Source organism: Canis lupus, chromosome 19, assembly GCF_011100685.1.
Source record: "Canis lupus familiaris isolate Mischka breed German Shepherd chromosome 19, alternate assembly UU_Cfam_GSD_1.0, whole genome shotgun sequence".
Classification (NCBI taxonomy): Eukaryota; Metazoa; Chordata; class Mammalia; order Carnivora; family Canidae; genus Canis; species Canis lupus.
In genome coordinates this window covers 36,729,172-36,749,461 of record NC_049240.1, presented here as the reverse complement: position 1 = coordinate 36,749,461, position 20,290 = coordinate 36,729,172, and the positions used below count along the sequence as shown (strand labels likewise).

The window sequence follows — 20,290 nt, the reverse complement described above, 5'->3', positions numbered from 1 at the left end:
GACAAACCAAAAGTGAGGAACATTCCACAAAACAACTGGAACGGTATCCCTTAAAAGTGTTAAGGATATAAAAACCCAAAAAGAAAAACAAAAACAAAAGAAGACTGAGGGGGGATCCCTGGGTGGCTTGGCGGTTTGGCGCCTGCCTTTGGTGCAGGGCACGATCCTGGAGTCCCAGGATCGAGTCCCATGTCGGGCTCCTTGCATGGAGCCTGCTTCTTCCTCTGCCTGTATCTCTGCCTCTCTCTCTCTATGTCTATCATGAATAAATAAATAAAAATCTTGAAAAAAAAAAAAAAAAAAAAAGAAGACGACTGAGGGACAGTTCCAGATTAAAGGAAACTAAAGAGACATGAAAACTAACTGCAACAAGTGATACTGGGGTAGAAAAAGAACATTAGAGGAAAAAAAGGTGAGATTTGAAAAGGATATACAGACTAAATAACTTAATTATCATCAACGTTGGGGCGACAGGGTGGTTCAGTTGGTTAAACGATCACTTGATTTTGGCTCAGGTCATGATGTCAGAGTTGTAAGACTGAGCCCACATCAGGGTTGGCACTGGGCATGAAGCCTGCTTCAGATTCTCTCCTTCCCTCTCCCTCTTGTCCCTCCTCAGGCTCCCTCCCTCTCCTCTAAAAAAAAAAAAAAAAATATATATATATATATATTATAATCAATGTTAATTCCTGGTTTTTATAACTGTACTGCAGTTATGTACCTAGCAGAGAATCTGAGTGAAGGCTACATGGGAATTCTGTGAACTATTTTTGAAATTTTTTACATTATTTCCAAAGGAAAAGTTTCAAAAAGGCCCCATTTAGTGCCTACCGTGTGTGTGTGCACACACATGCACACAAGGACACAAATAATGACATGTACAAAATCTTCTTGTATACTCTTAAGAGAAAGAATGTGGAGTCACAGTACTTACCTATTGTATCTCTTCCAGCAGATTTTTCAGACCCTGACAAGTTTACCAGCACAACACCTCCAATGCTATGAGAATAACAGTAATACTGATGAGCAAATAATAAATTCCTTAAAGGAGCTAATAATAAAGATAAAAATTATTTATAAGCGATGTAGACTACTCTCAAAGTAGGGTAAAACTATATCTGTCAAAGAATTTAGTGATTTAATTAATAATATCTAACAATATTAACAGGACAGTGTAAGTGCTATACTTGTATTCATTTAATTCAAAATGTACAAATTACCTCATAAAAAGGTACTGTTTAGTATAAAACTACTATTTTATAAAATTACCATTTTATACTAATGTACAAACATACAAAGTAACTTGACCAAAATCACTTAGCTGGGACTGGAACTCAGCCAGTCTGCTTCTAGGTAAGTATTCTTACCTCCTATGCTACCTACTGCCTTTCAGTTAAGGAAGTAACCAACTTGTCAGTCCTCTTCCAAACTTTTTTTTTTTTTTGAAGATATACATATAGTATATCCACACTAGCAGTAGCACTAACTCTTGCCTACCGGTAAAATCTAAAATAGCAAAAAACTCTCCTTAAATATTTAAAATGATTAAATTAATTAAATTAATGGATGAAAAAAGACTGAATTAAAAGTGTAGAGAAATCAGAGATCATTCATTCAACTGTTATTTATTGAAAAAAAAAGTTTTTAATTTGTATTTGTTGAGCTAAGTACCATGTTACAGCAGCAAACAAAACAGATTTGGTTCCTGTTCTCACAGAGCTTATATCATCTTTCTATTTCCATGCATCTTGTAATTGTACATACTTTTAAAGCAGATAAAATAGTGCTAATTTTTTTTTAAGCCAGTCTAATTCTTTCATCTAATGATCCAAAGACCTAAGTGGCATGGGAGAGGAATATTTAAAAAAAATTTTTTTCCCTTAAAAAAAAAAAAAAAAAATTTTTTTCCCTTAATGGAATTACAGCATCATTCAAATTTAGTCCTTACGTTAAGTATTCAAATGTCTCAAATATTATAATTTTTTGTTAATTATTGAGCACCCATAGCATACTAGAAATTAGAAGTTTTAATTCCATTTAGATAATAATAATCACAACGACTAAATATATTGAGCACTTAATATACACCAGACACTGTTACAAGCGGTTTAGAAGTTTTAACTCATTTAATCCTTATAAGAATCCTTTGAGACAAATCTTACTAGTATTCCCAACTTACAGGTGAGGAAACTGTGACACTGACAAGAAACTTGCTCCAAATCGCAAAACTAGTAATATGGAAGCAGGATTAAATTCCAGGTAGTTTACATGGAGGCTACACTTTTTTTTGTCTCTCGATTGATGAAGTGAGACTTTTTAGCTTTTTGCCAAGTACACCTCAGTCCCCATGATAATCATTTTTTATATACATTTCCACCAAATGTTAAAACGAGGCTGGAAAGTAGATATTATAATCATTTTCTCATTAAGAAACTCTCAGAGAGTTTAAGGGACCTGACAGAAACAAAGAACAAAAGCCCTGATTTAAACCCAGATCTGACAGTTAAACATTACTCTATTAAATCATTCTATTACCTTCTCTGATTCTGCTTTCTTTTCAGTAAAAACAACAGCTTTATCAAACTGACACATCTTTTTTGAGTACTGCTGGTAAGCAAAGCCCTAGGCTAGAATGTTGGTGGCACAAATAACTATCAAAAAAAGGCTCTGGCCTTTAAAGGTTTATAAACCGTGAAAAAGACAAGACAAACACACACAAAGTTACATAAAAATAAAAGACTTAAATACAGTTATTGACAATACTGATGTTATACGGTAATGCAAAGTTGCCAACTGATTTATACAGAAAATAACTGAAGTATCACTTGAGGCTGAGTCAATCAGAGAAGACTGCATGTTTGACTTCCAGAAACAGAAGTAAAACCCAAAACTGAAACAAAAAAGGGAATTTGTTTTAGGAAAAGGAAGTAGGAACTTGGAAGGTAATGAGGGTTAAGTTGCCACATTATATCAAACATAAGAATCAGTACAATATATAGTATTATACTGTCTGTCCTCCTATGAATGGGAGCCAAAGCTGCCTTGGGGTTCCTTCCCTCCAGTTACTCTCCCCCAAGACCATTGAGAAAACTAGTTAAGGATGTGACACAGGCTGAGTAGCATGATGTCCATTTAAACCTACTTTTATCATCTTTCTCTGCCTATTTAGTATACTATAATATATATTATCCTATGTCACTACCAGAAAAAATTTTAAACATCATATTTTTAAGCAGAAATAACTAGCTATTATGCTATGTTCTTACCTTAAAATTACAGCTAATAGTTTAGAAAGAGTAAATCTATCTCCACTATTACTTGGAAACACTGCAGCAAGAATTAAGGTAAAAAGTCCTAGAAAGAAAAAAGATTCATCAGTTTAAATACTGTCAAAATACAGCCTTTAAACTAAATCATGTTTATTTCAACAATACAGATAGAATATATCCCTATTTACTGTAAACTAGTAAGACAGTTAAATTCAGCACTCAGAGTAGCATTATGACTTCATCATAATCAAGCATGTGTGCTCAAGTTATTTTTATAGCTTCAAAAATACTTTTCCTCTCCCAGATTAGTAAGGTGATTCGATTTTTAAAATAAAACATCTTTCACAGGGTAAATTATGGTTCTGAAATAAGCAATTACATCTAGCCAAAGGGTCTAGAAAAAGAGCTTCAGAAAGAATATGTGAAAGGAATGACAACTACAATACAACGAACCAGTCTATAAAAACTTTAAATACTGTTATATAAAAAATACCATAAAATAAGCAAAGGAATATAAATAGCACAAGGCCACAGCATAAAACTACAAATATCATATAGTTCCAATGCACTAATGTACACTAGAATGAATGTAATAATTTGTAATAAGATAAAAATGTACGTGTTTATGTTTATATGTACATATATACATATACATATATATATATAAAAAAAAAAATAGTTCTCAATTTATAATGTAGATTTGAAGACAAATTTCTTACCAGAAGTTGAGGATAAAATATTAACTATAGCAACCTGTGTGTCTGAAAGTGCTTCTTGATACGACAAATTTGCCAGAAACCACTAAAAAAAAGAAAACAAAGGGAAACCTAATGAATGACATGCTTATATCTGTCCTAATTTATAGGCCCCTCCTCTTTTTCCTCCCTAAATACTTTAACATAAGAGCTTTTAAAAAGTTGCTTTCTATTGAAAAATCACAGGCTTAAAAAGAGAGCATTTATAATTAGATCTAAGATCTTTGCTATTCAATTTCCCTTAAGAAATGAACAATAGTTGGTTAAAATTAGCATTCAGGTTTTTTTAAAAATGAGGATAAAACAATATCAAATCAATTTTAAAATTTGCTGTATCCAAGCATTTCTAGCATTCTATTAAAGTTTATCTAAACCAAATTTAAATTTGAGGAAATTCTCAAATATTAAAATATGTACAGATGAATACAGCACGATGAGAAATCTATTGAGCAAGATGACACCTATGGGGATGAATCAAAATAGCTAGCTAGGTAGACTGATACATAGAAGGACATAAGCACTTTGGAAATTTAAAAATGTCCAATGAAAAATGTTAATTTGCTAGCTATTTATGATTGTTTCTCTGATTCTCAGTTTGGAGACACAATACAAAGAGTTTTCATAACTGGATGTAATTAGAGGAAATTTTCTAGTTACATGGATTATTTTCTTTTCTTTTGCTCATCTAGGCAAAGATATTCTTATATTCTCAATATTGTGCCTAATGTGATTTAAGGAATAAGAAAGATGACTTCTTTTTTATGATGCCTGGTGTAGGTGTGTGGGAGGGGTTGCAAAATTCATTTATTTTGATATTAGATATTCTAATACATATTACCACAACTCACTCATTTTCCTGTCGATGATACTTCTTGACTATTTCAAACAATGCTACTATGAACATTCTGGTGCATGCCTCCTGGTGCACATGTGCTCGAGTGTCACTAATATATACACTAAGAGGCAGACTGCTGAGTCAACCAAAGTACCAAAGTAAATTTACTGCTTATCTGCTTTTGGCATCACTGATATTTAAACATATTCATACTCCACAGAGGAATCCATCCTCTCTTAAGAGAGGGACATCTTTTGATCTGTCTCAGAACTTGTAGTTAAGTACTATAATTATTAGCATTTACATTTCAGCTAAGCAACAAAGACATAGAGCACTGCTAGAAGGTAGCAGATAGCTGAGTTTAGTCAATTCTATTTAGTCTATACTGTACTCAAGATGAAAGCCAGGGTAAAAGTATGGTAAAGTGATTCTGACACCATCACTAGACCTCTGACTTCCTAGGCAATTTCACTGGACTTTCTAAACAAGAAAATGAGGTAGCAATCTAAGATGAACAATACCAAACATATATGAGGTGCTAGAAAAAAGGTAGAAGATTCTGCTCTTAATTATCTTTTGGAGACTTATCTACAAGAACAAATAATACTTATAGGGTGATAATTAGTTTTCTTGACCCACTGTCCTTACAACTTTCACACATAAATACTGTGCTCATTTTCCAAACAATCTTACTGGTCTCTGCTAATACACGATAAAAAAATAAAGACAGATCATTCAGGTAACAGCCATTCAAAAATCACAAGAAATCATCATTACCTATAAACTCTGGAAAGACCACCCTATTCTACACCCTATTATACACGGCACTCTCATTACAAAAGAAGACCCATCTCAATTATTCTCCAAAAATTAACCTTACAGTGTTTCCTTTCATTATTCCACAGTTGAGGACAACCATTTATAGTAAATAGTCTATCACAAATAATTTATATATTTTATTATTTCATGAGTGGTAGATTATTTGAAAATTATCATAAAAAATATTCTAGGTAAACACTGTATGACCTAAATTCTATTCTACAGAGAAAAATTAAAACATCATAAGCCCTAACAAGACAAAAGATATTCAAGGAGGACTGGCAAATGCAGTAATCATGAACTCCTACACTGTACAATACATTAGCCACGAACCACATGTAGCTACTAAAGAACTGAAATGTGTCTAGTCCAAATCGAAATGTTTAGCAACTAAAATTGAAATAAAAACTGAAATTGAAATGAAATGGAAACTGAAATAAAGTAGGAAATGAAATGCTTAGAATATTTCAGTACTAAAAAAATATAAACTATCTCATCAATAAATTTTATATCAAAATATTTCATATATAGTGAGTTAAATAAAAATATAGTATTAAAATTAATGTGTTTAACTTTTTTTTAATTTAAATTAAATTTGCCAACCTATAACATCCAGTGCTCATCCCATCAAGTGCCCTCCTTAGTGCCTGTCCCCCAACTTTTTTTCCCTAATATTTTTATTTATTCATTCATGACAGACACACACACACACATACACACACAGGCAGAGACACAGGCAGAGGGAGAAGCAGGCTCCATGCAGGGAGCCTGACGTGGGACTCCATCCCGGGTCTCCAGGATCACACCCAGGGCCGAAGGTGGTGCCAAGCTGCTGGCCACTGGAGCTGCCCTGTCCCCTTACTTTTTAAAAAATTTTAAAAATGTAATTAGAAGTTTTTTTCTAATTGTAGAAAATTCAAAAATACATAAGACACCTGCATTGAGGCTCATATTATACTTCTATTGAACAGTACTGCTCTAAACCGCATCAGAGCTTATCATTCTTAAGTTAGGTTTCCAAAAAGCTATATACCTGGACTATATTACTCTTTCTAAAGAAATGCCTTTACTAAAGACTAAAATAGTTTTCTACTCTTATAACTTATTAGAAGTTTTTTTTTTCTTTTTAAGACTACTGAAGGTGGAAGCACCCAAGTGCAGATCAACGATGAATAAACAAACTGTAGTATATATCTGTACAGTGAAATGGTACTTATCCTTTAAAAGTTCTAAAAAAATAAAGAAAAAGTTCTGACACATGCTATAAGGATGAAGCCTGAAGACTTTATGCTGAGATAAGCCAGTCATAAAAGGAAAAACAGTCTATAATTCCACACACACAAGGTACAGAGCAGTCAAGTTCACAGATACAGAAAGTAGAATGCTGGTTGTCAGAGGCTAGGGGAAAGGAGAATTATTGAATGAATATACAATTTCAGTTTTGCAGGGTGAAAATGTTCTGTTGATAGATGGTGGTGGTCACACAACAGTGTGAATGTGCCTAATGCCACTCAGCTGTACACTTAAAAATAGTTAAAATGAAAAAAAAAAAAGGTTAAGACGGCAAATTTTATAGCATGTATATTTTTACCACAATTTTTTAAAGGGCTTTTAATATGCACATATCTATTTGTAAATCGGCACATTATATGGAATAGTACCTATGTATTTATGTAATATATTCTCTCAGAGTAGTGAGTTGCAACAAAGTTTGCTTTATCCAATGAAGGAAAATATTAACTTTTAATAGGCCATAAGCTGCATAATTGAGGTTTTCCTTTTACCAATTTGCCTAGAGATGAACTGCATGCTCATTTGAAGTAGCTTTCTTCCTTTAAATTGGACTTCCTGATATAGTCATCCCATTCCACAGTCAGCTTCCTTCCAACACGCACACATACTACCCGTTTAATTTCTTATCTTTTCTACTTTGTTTTTGACTTTTACTATGTAGATGCTTTTATTATTCTTCAAGTCTCATTTGAAAATTAGGTAACATATGATAAATCTTAGTCATGCCTTACATTCATTTAAAACAAGCAAACAAAAATAATAGCATAATCCAAATGTATGAGCCTTTAATTTTAGTATATATGTAATTATCATAACTCACCAAAATTTTTTCTGATATTAACCAAGGTATCACTCAACTAGATGTTATTCAGGAAGAGAATGGAAAAAAATGGGCTATGCAATCAGGCAAAACTGTAGTAAAATAATCTTATCATCAAGCTAATGATACTGACATTAGCACTGTATTATCTGGTGTTTAAAAAAGCTCAGTATAAATTTAAATCTTTTTTTTTTTAAAGATTTTATTTATTCATGAGAGAGAGAGAGAGAGAGAGAGGGAGGGAGGGAGAAGCAGGCTCCATGCAGGGAGCCTGATGTGGGGACTAGATCCCAGGTCCCCAGGATCACACCCCGGGCAAAAGGCACCCGCTAAACCGCTGGGCCACCGGGGCTGCCCTAAATTTAAATCTTAAAGGCTCATATAAACAACCTTGGATTAGGCTGCTTTCAATGGCATATATAGGAAAGAGCCCTGAAATTCATTAACAAATTCTAAACTTCAGTTTCCACTAACTCAGACAAGTCTAATCCCAGTTTATTGCAAAATAATATTTGCTGTATGATTATTCTATGTGAAATCTTTAGCACATTTTTAGTTTCTACATTAACATAATAGAAAAGCTATTAACAATACAAGAAATTCTGTAGAAATGTTTCGAGTACTTGCTAAAATATCTGACCACATTTACACAAATTTTCTATACTACTACAAAACCACTTATTTGACAAAATCAATGCATACGGTAAACTCTTATCTCGATATTTTCTAGCCTTTGTATATATCAGTGTAAAATAACTATTAATTATTCTTATGGCCAGATAGCTGAGTTTTAAAGTTACGATTAAGCAACCTAAAAGTGCTATGCTTCAATAGCATACTGCTGGTATGTATATACCATCTTAAAATTCAAGTTCTAAACATATAAGAAAGAGAAGACCTACCACAAAGCAAAAAAAAAAGCTAATTTTTGCTACTTGAGTTGTAGTAAGTTTCCCCACAGTTTTGAGTAAGGATTCTTGTTCTTTCACAGTAGGATATGACATGCGAGACAACTTAGCTTCCAATGCATGGCTTGATGGAAGCTGCCGAATCTCCATGATATTACTGAACCTTACACGAGACTTTTTGGGAGCTTAAAAGGAAAAGTACAATACAAAATCATTAACGTCTCCCCTCACATCCAATAAAAGTCACAAGTTTTAATTTACTGATAAATGCATATTCTTTAATTCATATATGATCAGACTTGGACAGCAAAGAAAAACCAGAGGTTTTTTTTTTTTTTTTTAAAACCAGAGTTTTATTATTACCTGGGGCAGCTCTGCTCAAAGAGTTAACAGAAAAAACATTTTCATCCATAAAAATGTTTTAAAGGTTTTAAAATGAGACCAATATTCAAAGAAGGGTTTGGCAATTGTGTACATACACAACTGCCTAGCTCAGGATTATACTATGATTATTGTTTTAGCATTTATGGTAAAAACTTTATGTGGATTTTTCTTCCTACTCAATTTACGAGAATTATGTTCCTGGTCAAGAATGCTTAACATTCCCCTAGAGGTCCATTCTTTGCAAGAGAATATTATGGATAAATACTGTGCTTACACTGAAGCTGACATTCTTTACTCCATTCACAGAACCAACAAAACTATTAGGAGCCTCAAATGGCACGGTTGAAGAAAATATTGTTAATATTTTATTTTTATGATGAAACCATAGGGATTTCTGATAGTTGGAAATTATTTCTGGTTTAATTAATAAAAACTTCTGGTCAAACTTCTGGAAGACAAGCCAAGCCAATACCACACAGAAAAGAAAAAAATGCCAGGTTATCCCAGTCAACCCATAAAATCACTAAGTTTGAGGATGGCTTAAATTCTAAGTTATAAAATTCTAAGTTTTGCTTACTTTTTTCAGCATCAATGTTTGTGTTCTCAGGTTTTTCACTTGGAATATCATGAAATTTCACAGGAACATACAGAGGTTCACTCTAGAATGTAACAAAAACACAAACAAATATAAACAGCAAGTATAATAGCTGATATACTGGCTAAAATTTAAATTGATGCCATTTTGATGGCAAACACCACTCAAAACACAGCTGTCCACCACCATGTTTACACAGAACTTTTCCAAAATGTATCAAACAGCATTGGTACATTATATATTAAACATTTAAATGTCATAAAACCAGACCTCTTTCAAGCGAACAGATTATCTCCAATTCCTTTTCATTTATTTTTTTTTTCATTTATTCTTTTAACAAATACATGCTGAGCTTCTACTATGTCAGAAACTGTTCTAGATCCTAAGGGATATAAGACTGAAAGAAGACAAAGTCTCTGCCCTTGATGATGGTGTAATTTAAAGGTGAAGGCAGACAATGAAGAGACTATCAAGATAATATGTGTATGTATTTGTCAAATTGTTTCTTCTTACTACTTTAGATTCAACTAAAGATTAAGATTCCTGAAAACCATTACAGGATTAATAGGTAAAAAAAAAAGGGCCACCACTTATCAGTTCTTACAATGTACCAGTTACCAACTCCGGGGCAGTTAAATATGTCTTTCTCTTTAGTCCTCATGATAAGCTCATAAAATGGTATTTTAAAAAACTCCCCTAGGAACAGAAATATAATCAAGTAGTAGACAACAGAATTGCCAGGTTTATCTAACCAAGCTCTCAAGGTTTTTGTTTTTAAGTGGTTCTGAATTCCTCTACTGTTTTTATAAATGTTCTTTAAATAATCTATATTTAAGGCACAATTCTCCAACTAGGCTGTTTCTTAAATTAACAAAAAGTGTTTTTTATTTAATTTTCTTTTAGCTTTTGGCATAGAACTCTGCCAATGAAAACTATTCAGTAAATGAAGAGGCAATAGGATCTGAAAACAGACACAGTCTCTTCATTACACTGAACTTCTCATTAAAGCATTTGGCCTAGAACAATTTGACATATCCATCTTACTGGTAATAGCAAGTTAGCAGAAGAGTATTAGAAGAATAGCCTGTCACCTCAACTCTGCCTTCTATACTGACAGAAGCAACTGATATGAATTTTGCTTTCTTAAGATCCCAGAGAAACAGAATGACATCCTCCCTAAGCTTCATAAACCCTTCACAGCATCTGGTAACCTACCTCACATCCAACTATAGTTCTAAAAGCCATACATACCAACAAGCCAAAAACTGTATTGGCAATAAGGCCACCAAGCTAATGCTTTATAAACTGGTGTTAGACTTTTGAGTAACTTTAAAATTTTTCTCAGAATGCCACATTTGGAACAATACATTTTAAAGAGGTGCTTTAGTTTTGGTCTTCAAAAAACAAACAAACAAACAAACAAACAAAACAGATTTCTACATACTTTCTCTCCAACTAGATTATAAATGCTGAAAATAAGTGAATATGTTAATTACTTTACTTGCTCACTTATTATCTGTCTCTTCTGCCCCACACATCTCTCACATATTAGAACATAAGCTATATATTTCCAGAGCCTAGAACAAGTGCTTAACACATATTAAGAGCTCTTAGGGATGCCTGAATGGTGCAGTCAGTTGAGCATCTGACTCTTGGTTTAGGCTCAGGTCATGTCGCACATAAGATGGAGTCCTGCATTGGGCTCTCTGCTCAGCAGGAATTCTCCTTCCCTCTCCCTCTGCTCCTCCTGCTCATACTCTCTTTCTCTAAAATAAATAAATAAATAAATTTTTAAAAAGTGCTCTTAAAAATTTGTGGAAAAAACCTGTGGAATGAACAATCTGCTTTTATATTCTTAGTGTCAAGCAAGTATATTTGCTTCTAAGTGATAATAATAATGAAACAAAGTGATTAAATTGGTGAGAAACAAACAATAAAGGACTACACCTTAGGATTTTCACTCCTTAACCAATGTCCTCTTCCCCTCTCTCCCCAGAAGGTTGAACTGCTTACTTCTAGGTCCCAGGAAAGAAAGTACCAAATTACAATTCTTACAGAGGGCACTCAATATTAGGATTTATCTACATCCTAATATAGTGGTGTTATAAAGCTATTTCAGTCCTTCCTGTCATGGCTCAACTCTACCCGTTCCACTCCTGATGAGAAAAAAAGCACTTACCAAAGAACTATTCATAGTCGTATCTGTTGTGCAAGCAGCAAAGTAACCTTCAGCATCTGCAAACTACAGATAATAGGACATAAAATTCAATTAAATTCATGTTACAAAGCAAGGCTGCTGTCAGTCACAGCTCAAAGGAATAGAACCAAAAATCCAGAATAGACCTATAGGATCGTAATAGCAGCTAATGCCGAGTGTTCAACCATGCAAGGCAGGTATTATCATCTCTATTTACTGATAAAGAAACAGGCTGAGATTTCATCTAAGTAACAGAGCCAGGGATAAAACCCAAGTCTGTCTAAATATAAAACTTACGACCTTTTCAAAATACTATTATAACATTTCAGATGAAAAGGAAAAGGATGTGGGTTAGTGAAAAAGACAAATAACATCTTAGTGTATTGTGATAAGAGTGATGACATCAAGAGCCCCCTAAATGGATCAATGGACTGGATTATACTTGGAGAACCCTAGGCTAGTGCTGTACAAGCACGTTTTTATTCACCCAGTTACCCTATCATTATCTTTGCTTAAAGTGTGAAGAGGTTAAATAACTTGTTCAAGGTCACTCAATCAGCAAATGACAGAACAAGATTCAAATACCAAAATCCAGGCTCTAAAAAAAATTCCTGTAAGTCAGTAAAAGTCAATATACAAAACCTAACAAACTATAGACAACTCTAAAAAGAATTCTATTGTGCAACAAATATATAAAGAAATACCAAAAGCATGTAGATTAAACAAAATATTATTGTTCACCTATCAAAGTGGTAAACGTGGGGGTTGTGGTAAGGATTCTATCTTAAGCGCTGCTAACACAGATGTGAACTTTAGACGATAATTTAACAGGAGGAGGCAAAAACCTGAAAAATGGCACTACTGTTTTACCCAACAATTATGGTTTGGAGATTTATCCCAAGTAAATAACTATAGGTGTGTATAAAGATATTTCTATTTACTTTTATCAAAAGAAAAGGTGAAAACAATATATCAGGGAAATAAATCAGAAAATTAATTAGAAAAAAGACAGTAACAAATGTTTATGTATTAGCCTAGAGAAGTATTCATGATATATTAAGTGAAAAGTAAAATCAGGTTAGACAATGATATAGACTAAACTTACTTCCACTACAATTTTAAATATATGCACATAAACACATAGCTATAGAAAGTATCAAATCTATATATATATATGGACAGACCAGTCTTATTTCTCATGTTACCATAATTTGTGTTCAACAATGAACATGCATCACTACTACAATTTAAAAAAACTTAGCATTAAAAAATGTTCTAGGAATACTAAATTACACAGAAAGTTGTTCATCACCTACCACTAAGAACAGAAAGCCAATTGTAAAACAGAAAATAATAGTATAGTTTCACTTTTGTAAAAAATAAAATAAAAACACACACACGGAAAAGAATGGCAGGATACATGTCAAAATACTCTGGGGTTATTCCTTGAAAGATGGAATTTACTATTTTCTTCTTTCTGTTCCTCTGTATTTTCTAAATGGTCAATAATATGCACATATTATATACATATGCCCCTAAATGTAATACTATAATATATACGGATTTCTATAATGTATTATTTTTACAAAGTAAAAAATAGAAAGTGTTCATTAGAAAAGATGAGAAATAATACTAGTTTGATGTACAAAAAAATGTATACATAAAAGAAAAAATTAACAGAGAAAGAAAGTATTTGGGAGGAATGGGGAATGAGAATTAGTTATTATTTAATGGGTACAGAGTTTCTGTTTGGGATAATGAAAAAGTGCTAGAGATGGACAGTGGTGATGGCTGCATACCAAAGTGAATGTAGTTAATGCCACTGAACATTTAAAATGTTCACTATATGCCACTATACATTTAAAAATGGTAAAAATTCTATATTTTGTCATATATACTTTACTACAATAAAAAAAGGAGGTGAAGGAAAAAAAGGATGAAATGGTAAATCTGATGTTATGTATATTCTATCACAATTTTCAAAGAAGAGAAAAGGATGGGACGTCTGCGTGGCTCAGTGGTTGAGCGTGTGCCTTCAGCTGAGAGCGTGATCCCGGGTCTGGGGATTGAGTCCTACATCGGGCTCCCTGCAAGGAGCCGACTTCTCCCTCTGCCTATGTCTCTGCCTCTCTGTTGGTCTCTCATGAATACATAAATAAAATCTTTAAAAATAAATAAATAAGAAAGTGGAAAAAGTTAGAGGCAGTTTTATATTCTTCATTCTCAAAAATTTAGTTTCTACTTGTAGAAGATACTATCACTATATAAATTGCCATTTCTTTCAACACTATGAATCAGCATGTTACGTTACATCATGGAAAGAATATAATTTGGTTAGCCAAACATCTGAAAGATGGCCTGAAATAAGCTATTTTCATTTTAATAAATTAAACCTTTATTTACTTTATTTCTAACAAGCAACTTTACAACTATTAATGATACTCATCAAGTACGCAAATGACCAAAGACTCCAGATATTCTTCACTTTCATCTTCATCTCCACATTAATGATTTGGGCTAGTTCAATATTTTTAACAACTCACAGGATAGTATGAGGTAAGGGAGAGAAAGTGATTATGTACCTCTGATTTCTCATAAGATATTTTGATACCAAGTTGGTTAGAAGAATAAATTTAAAACTTTGGACAAAAGCTTTCTTGTATCATGCTATCCTCACTCACTTAACTAAATAATTTAAAATCTGACTATCCTTCAAGAAAGTAATAACTTTAAACTTTGAAAAAATGAATTCCCTCAACAACAAAAATTTAAAGTCCAAAACTTACAAAAGCAGCATGCTTTCCTCGAAATCCTCTTGTACACTGTTGTCTCCATGGCTTCCAAATAATAAAGCCCAAAAGGTATAGAACAAACATAGATGTTTTTGCAAAGGTGCTGAAGAATGGCTTGTTGTACTGAGTAAAAACATACTGTAGAGGAAAAATTTATATAAACTATGAAATGACTTTAATTATCTCCAACAAAATAAGGCTATCACATTATTTTTAACTCTAAAAGTTCATGTGGAAGGGAGATCAAAAGGGATTACAAAAATATTTTACACTTATTTCTAAACATTGTATTTGCTTGTATACAAAGGATAATATTCCCAAGCAAACCAGCACACAACTTACAAAAGAGGTTTTGTTTAACATTCATTAAAAACCTACTGTGCAAGAATATTTGTGCTATGAGCTAAGGAAAAATAAGACAGTTTTTCTTTTCGTGTGTGTGTGTGTGTGTGTGCGTGAATGAAAAGTACACAGTATAATATGTTATGTAACACAACAGGGTTATATAGGTTCCATAGGATTACCAAAGGAGAAAGATCATTTTAAGGACTATGGAAGTCTTCTAAGTAAAGGTATTCTGGAGCTGTATGTATAGGGCTGAATAATAGTTCAGAGGAACAGGATAAAGAAAGGCAGTAAAGCAGAATGGTGTATGAATAAAACTGCATGAAATTTTATGTTCTTAGTAAGTTATATAAAATTTAATCCTATATACATTGAAAGGCCCAGAAAAAATGACAATCCAAGGGGAATGGGCACCTATAGAATCCAGATGGTGATCTCTATCATCTGGTAATAAAAGGAACCATAGAATCTTAAATGATCAAATCAAAACATGCAGCCTGGGCCATCTTGCACCAGAAAGCAAATAGGATATTAAAGATTAATAGGGTCATACTGAGAGGACAGTAGAGCCAATCTGAAGAGCCTCCCACTGGTCAAAGATAGTACAGTTTAAGCATTAAAAAGGAGTAACTACAATCGACTGAAACACATCGAATACACAAAAATCCATGGATGTATGATGATACTCTATGGTTACTACTGGAAGTTGCTAAGTAGCATTACTCTAAAACGAACAAAGAATCAAGATTTATGCAACCCTTCCTACAAAAACCATGTTTCAGGATAACTAAACAGTAGTGGTGAAAACCTCTCCTTAAAGAATTCAATTAATAAATGCACAAGGAATGACTCTTAAAAAAAGTCATCATTTCACAATTCCTAATGAAATACTCCATCTGGGCAATAATCATATAGATATTTGACTACTACCTAAAAGTTCATGAAAAATTTTATAGTGCAAAAGTTGGCATCACCCAAAGTAAGACTTGCAGCCATTATGTGCCTCATATGTTGTCACATGAAGTACCCAGTACCACCAAGGTATTTTCTTCCTAAAACTGAACCTGAATCAAATCAGGACTTTACAGCTAACTACCATTTTACAAGAAATAAGGGAAAAGGAGGAGCAAGTTAAATGACACTCCAAGGAAACAACCAGCCATATTTGAAGTGGATGTGTTATGGAGTGAACATGTGTGTCCTCCCAAAATTAGTATCTTAAAATTCTAACTCCCAATGTGATGGCATTAGGAGATGGCGCCTTTGGGAGGTGATTAGGTCAAGTGTAGAACCCTCATGAAAGGAATTAGTGCTTTATAAAGATATCACAGAGAGCTTTCCTGACCTTTCAGCCTTTTGAGGACACAGTGAGAAGACTGCTACCTAAGAACTAGGAATAGGGTCCTCAAAAGATACTAAATCTCTCCCCCAGAGCTGTGAGAAATAAATGTTTGTTGTCTGAGCCACCCAGGCTAATCACAGTCTTCTTGTGGCACCCCGAGTGGACAAAGACAGCATGATATATCCACAGGAAAAATGATTCAGTTTTTCCAACAACTCAATAGCATGATTAAAAAAAAAAAAAAAAAAAAAGGCAGGGCTTGGCAGAATACAATTAAGGAATGAAAGTAACTTAAAAGCAATTTGAAGATGGACCAGGTATCAGATAATTTTAAGAAATTATAATTACTTTTATTAGATATGTTAATGGCATGATTAGATTTTTAAAAATTAGGACCTTTTCAGATTGAGAGGAGTATGAAAGAATTTACAGGTGAAATGACAAGTGGCTAGAATATGGTTTAAAATACTCCAGGAAGGGATGCCTGGGTGGCTCAGCAGTTGGGCATTTGCCTCTGTCTCTCTGTCTATTCATGTGAGAGAGAGAGAGAGACAGGCAGAGGGAGAAGCAGGCTCCATGCAGGGAGCCCGATGCCAGACTTGATCCCGGGACCCTGGGTTCACGCCCTGAGCGAAAGGCAAACGCCCAACTGCTGGGCCACCAAGGGATCCTCTAAATAAATAAAATCTTTTAAAAAATAAAAAAATTAATACTCCAGGAAAACATGTCTGGGGAGGGGTTGATAAGAGAATATTGGAAATTTAATAGTTGTTAGGCATATGAAGATCCATAATACCAACATTTCTACTTTGTATATGTCAGAAAATTTCTATAAAGACTGATTTTCTTGTTGAAATATACACTATATCTTAAAAGTTTAATGCTCATATTTGGCTGAAGAATTAGACATATTACATATGCTCTAGATAACAAAATTATCCTCTAACAAATATGGATTGCTAAATTATAATTTGATCAGGACCTCTTCTATCCTAAGTTTTATAAACTGATAAATAAAAACCAAACCATTTATTTAAAACAAAAATAAAGTTTCACAGACAAGCTTATTTCCCTGTCAACATTAAAGAGATTTCTTTGTGAACTACAGAATGTTCATCCAAAAAAAAAAAAGTTACAGAAGAGTGAAAAATAATAAACGGGCTGTTGTATTCCAGAGCCTACTTCCAAAACAGCTAAAAATTTATTTATTCATTGGCTAGAACGTCAGTGTCAACTATTTACTTAACTATGATGTGAGATGACCAGCAGTAGCAAACTGCTCCTTTTGACATTTAAGTTCATTTTATAAATGCTAGTTTCCTTCTGTATATTGGCCTTAAGACTACAACATGTAAGTTGAAAAGCAGTAATTTCTGAAAATAAAATTGCCCATCTTTTTATATAGATTGTTAGCCAAACAGAATAAAGTAACTACATATATAATTAGAAAGAAAAACTATTTTGTGCACTCAAAATAACACATTACTATCAAGAGGATACTGATAAAGGTAAAATAAAATCTAACTGAATGCAATCACCATATACCACATATCTCACAATGTTTGAATCAGCAGATGTATAATAAATGTGCATGCACCGATGCACATGCACAACAGTGAGTTGTACACGAAAGCTCTGATCACTTTCATGCATCTGTTCAAAAGCATTCTTACTTTCCACTAAATGGTGGCAAATGGCTTTGTATCCTAGACACTTGTTCCTCTAGAAAGTATATTTATAAACAAAGAAAACAAAACAAAGAAAACAACAAATGCACAGTTAAATATTAAGAAAATAGGCAATACAGTCTCATTTTTAAAGCAACTCTCCCTAAAGGACTGCAAAAAGTCATAAATACAAAACGCAAAACAAAAAATAATTTTGTATTTGTACAAAAATAGAAAAAGTATTTTTTGTGTCAACATGAATTGACATGAATTCACTCATCAAAGAAAATATAAACAATTCAACATTAAAAATACTGCAAAAGAAATGACTAGCATGATGCCATAGATTAACACCAACGTCACTGTAACGCAACATCGTTCCTCGACAAGAATTACCTACCGAAGTGAGTTCTGAGGATGCGACCCATATCACATCAACAAGTAGGAGAATGACGATCCCAAGAGCCATCCGCCTGCGCTGAGTGAAACCACTGCTCTGGGAGTTCATCCGGTTCATGATAAATACACACACCATTTGCAGTCTGTTTTTCAGAAAACACAGACATTAGAGAAGGTCTTTGAAAAAATGACCGTAGAAAACGAGAAAATTACTCGAGAAAGATTTGCGGGTTTTTTTGTTTTTTTTTTTTAATTAATTTTTTATTGGTGTTCAATTTACCAACATACAGAATAACACCCAGTGCTCATCCCGTCAAGTGCCCCCTCAGTGCCCGTCACCCAGTCACCCCCACCCCCCGCCCTCTTCCCCTTCCACCACCCTGGTTCGTTTCCCAGAGTTAGGAGTCTTCATGTTCTGTCTCCCTTTCTGATATTTCCCACACATTTCTTCGAGAAATATTTGACGTTTGTGCTTGAAAAGCCACACAATAAATTAAAAGCGGCGCTTACCTTACTTTAAAGGCCTCTCTGAGATCTTCAAGGGCAGCGCCTGAAACCTTGGCAGATCGTCCCAAAGGGGGTGAAGAACCCAGCGCACCTACGAAGGGCCGCGAAATGATGCTGATGAAAAACATCAACCCCTCAAAATAAGGTCCATCGCATATTTTAAAACAAAAAAAAAAAAACTCTTGAAATTCAAAGTGAACAGATCAAAGAAAGATACCAAAAGAGGTTGCGTAGGGCTGACCCTCCTTCTCCAGCCTCGTTATTCACCGTGTATTTCAAGTCATACTCAGAAAAGTTCATGGTGCGAAAACAAAACACAACAAAACACAACAAAAATCTTCAAGGACCGGCGACGTTGGAGGGAGGCTGGCCGCCGGCAGAGCGCTCCGCCGCGCCTCCCCAGCACCGCGGCCCTATCGGCCTCTCCCGGCCGGGGAGCCCCCCTCAGCCGCGGCGCCTGCAGTCGGGCCGCCTCGCTGGCGTGTCTCCGGGGCCGATCCCTCGGGCGGGAGGCGGGTGACCTGGGGTCGCGGCGCTGGCGGCCGCCCACGTGCCGGGGACACCGGCGCCCCCGCCCCCCCCGCGGCCTGTCACCGCGTCCGGCTCCCTCAGATCCGAGGCGCCTCCCGCGAGCGAGGCACCAGCTGCTCGGGGGCGGCCGCCCCGGGTCTCCCCCGCCCGAGCGGCAGTTAGCGCGCAGCCGGCGCCCGAGCGGCTCCCACGCCCCGTCAGCCTGCCCCTCACGCCCGGGGAGACCCCGGCTGCGGCCGCGGCTGCGGGGGATTCCGGGCCCTCCCCGCGCCCGCCTACCTGGCCCTCCTGCCCCGCGATGGCGTCGTGGCGGCACCATGAGCGGCCTCGGCCCGGCCCCGCCGCCGCCCAGCGCCACGGCCGCGGCCTCGGCCTCACAGAGCCGTCGCGGTACCTGACATGGCGCTGCGCCGGAGGCCCGGCCCCTGAAGCCTCGGTGTCCCTCGGGGCGAGGCTGCGGACGCACCCGGCCCCACTCGGCCCGGCAGGGCGGGGAGCGGGCGAGGGGAAAGGGCCGCGCAGGCAGCGATGGCCGCGGAGGCCCGGAGCTGGACCCCGGCCCCGCCCCCAGCCGGCCGGCCAGCCCGCCCGCCCGCCCCGCGGCCCCGCCCCCGCCCCCCCCAGCCCCCCGGCCCCCAGGCCCGACGGCGGCGGCGCGGGGTGACGTCACGGCGGCGCGACGGCGGGCCGCGCGTGGGCGCGTCTCCAGGGCGACTGGGCGGCGCGGCTCGGTGTGCTGCGGGGGGCGGGGAGGAGCGGAGACCGGAGGAGCCCGGCCGGGGCGCGCTGGAAGAGGAGCGGAGCGCGAGTGAGTGGCTGGGGCTGCGCGCGG

At 36.1% G+C, this 20,290-nt stretch overlaps 1 protein-coding gene across 6 annotated transcripts in view; it reads right to left on the bottom strand.

Moving 5' to 3' along the window:
• The window catches only part of SLC35F5 (solute carrier family 35 member F5), a 38,781-nt gene extending 18,783 nt beyond the window's left edge, over positions 1–19,998 (bottom strand). For 2 of the 6 annotated variants that reach the window (XR_005374193.1, XM_038565018.1), the window contains exons 1-10: positions 19,145–19,242; positions 18,931–19,041; positions 18,422–18,563; positions 14,662–14,805; positions 11,858–11,920; positions 9,661–9,742; positions 8,694–8,884; positions 3,989–4,070; positions 3,267–3,354; positions 935–999 (exon numbers count right to left, since the gene is read on the bottom strand). Coding sequence is in view for 4 of the 6 variants with exons in the window: in XM_038565018.1 (XP_038420946.1) it covers positions 935–999; positions 3,267–3,354; positions 3,989–4,070; positions 8,694–8,884; positions 9,661–9,742; positions 11,858–11,920; positions 14,662–14,805; positions 18,422–18,563; positions 18,931–19,041; positions 19,145–19,227 (1,051 nt within the window). In the remaining 2 variants the exon portion in view is untranslated. Of the gene's footprint in view, positions 1–934; positions 1,000–2,179; positions 2,455–2,804; positions 2,891–3,266; positions 3,355–3,988; positions 4,071–8,693; positions 8,885–9,660; positions 9,743–11,857; positions 11,921–14,661; positions 14,806–18,421; positions 18,564–18,930; positions 19,042–19,144; positions 19,243–19,737 lie in introns of those variants that run through there. The other 4 variants (XR_005374194.1, XM_038565021.1, XM_038565019.1 and 1 more) reach the window with 4 other exon arrangements.
• Positions 19,999–20,290: the final 292 nt, after the last annotated feature.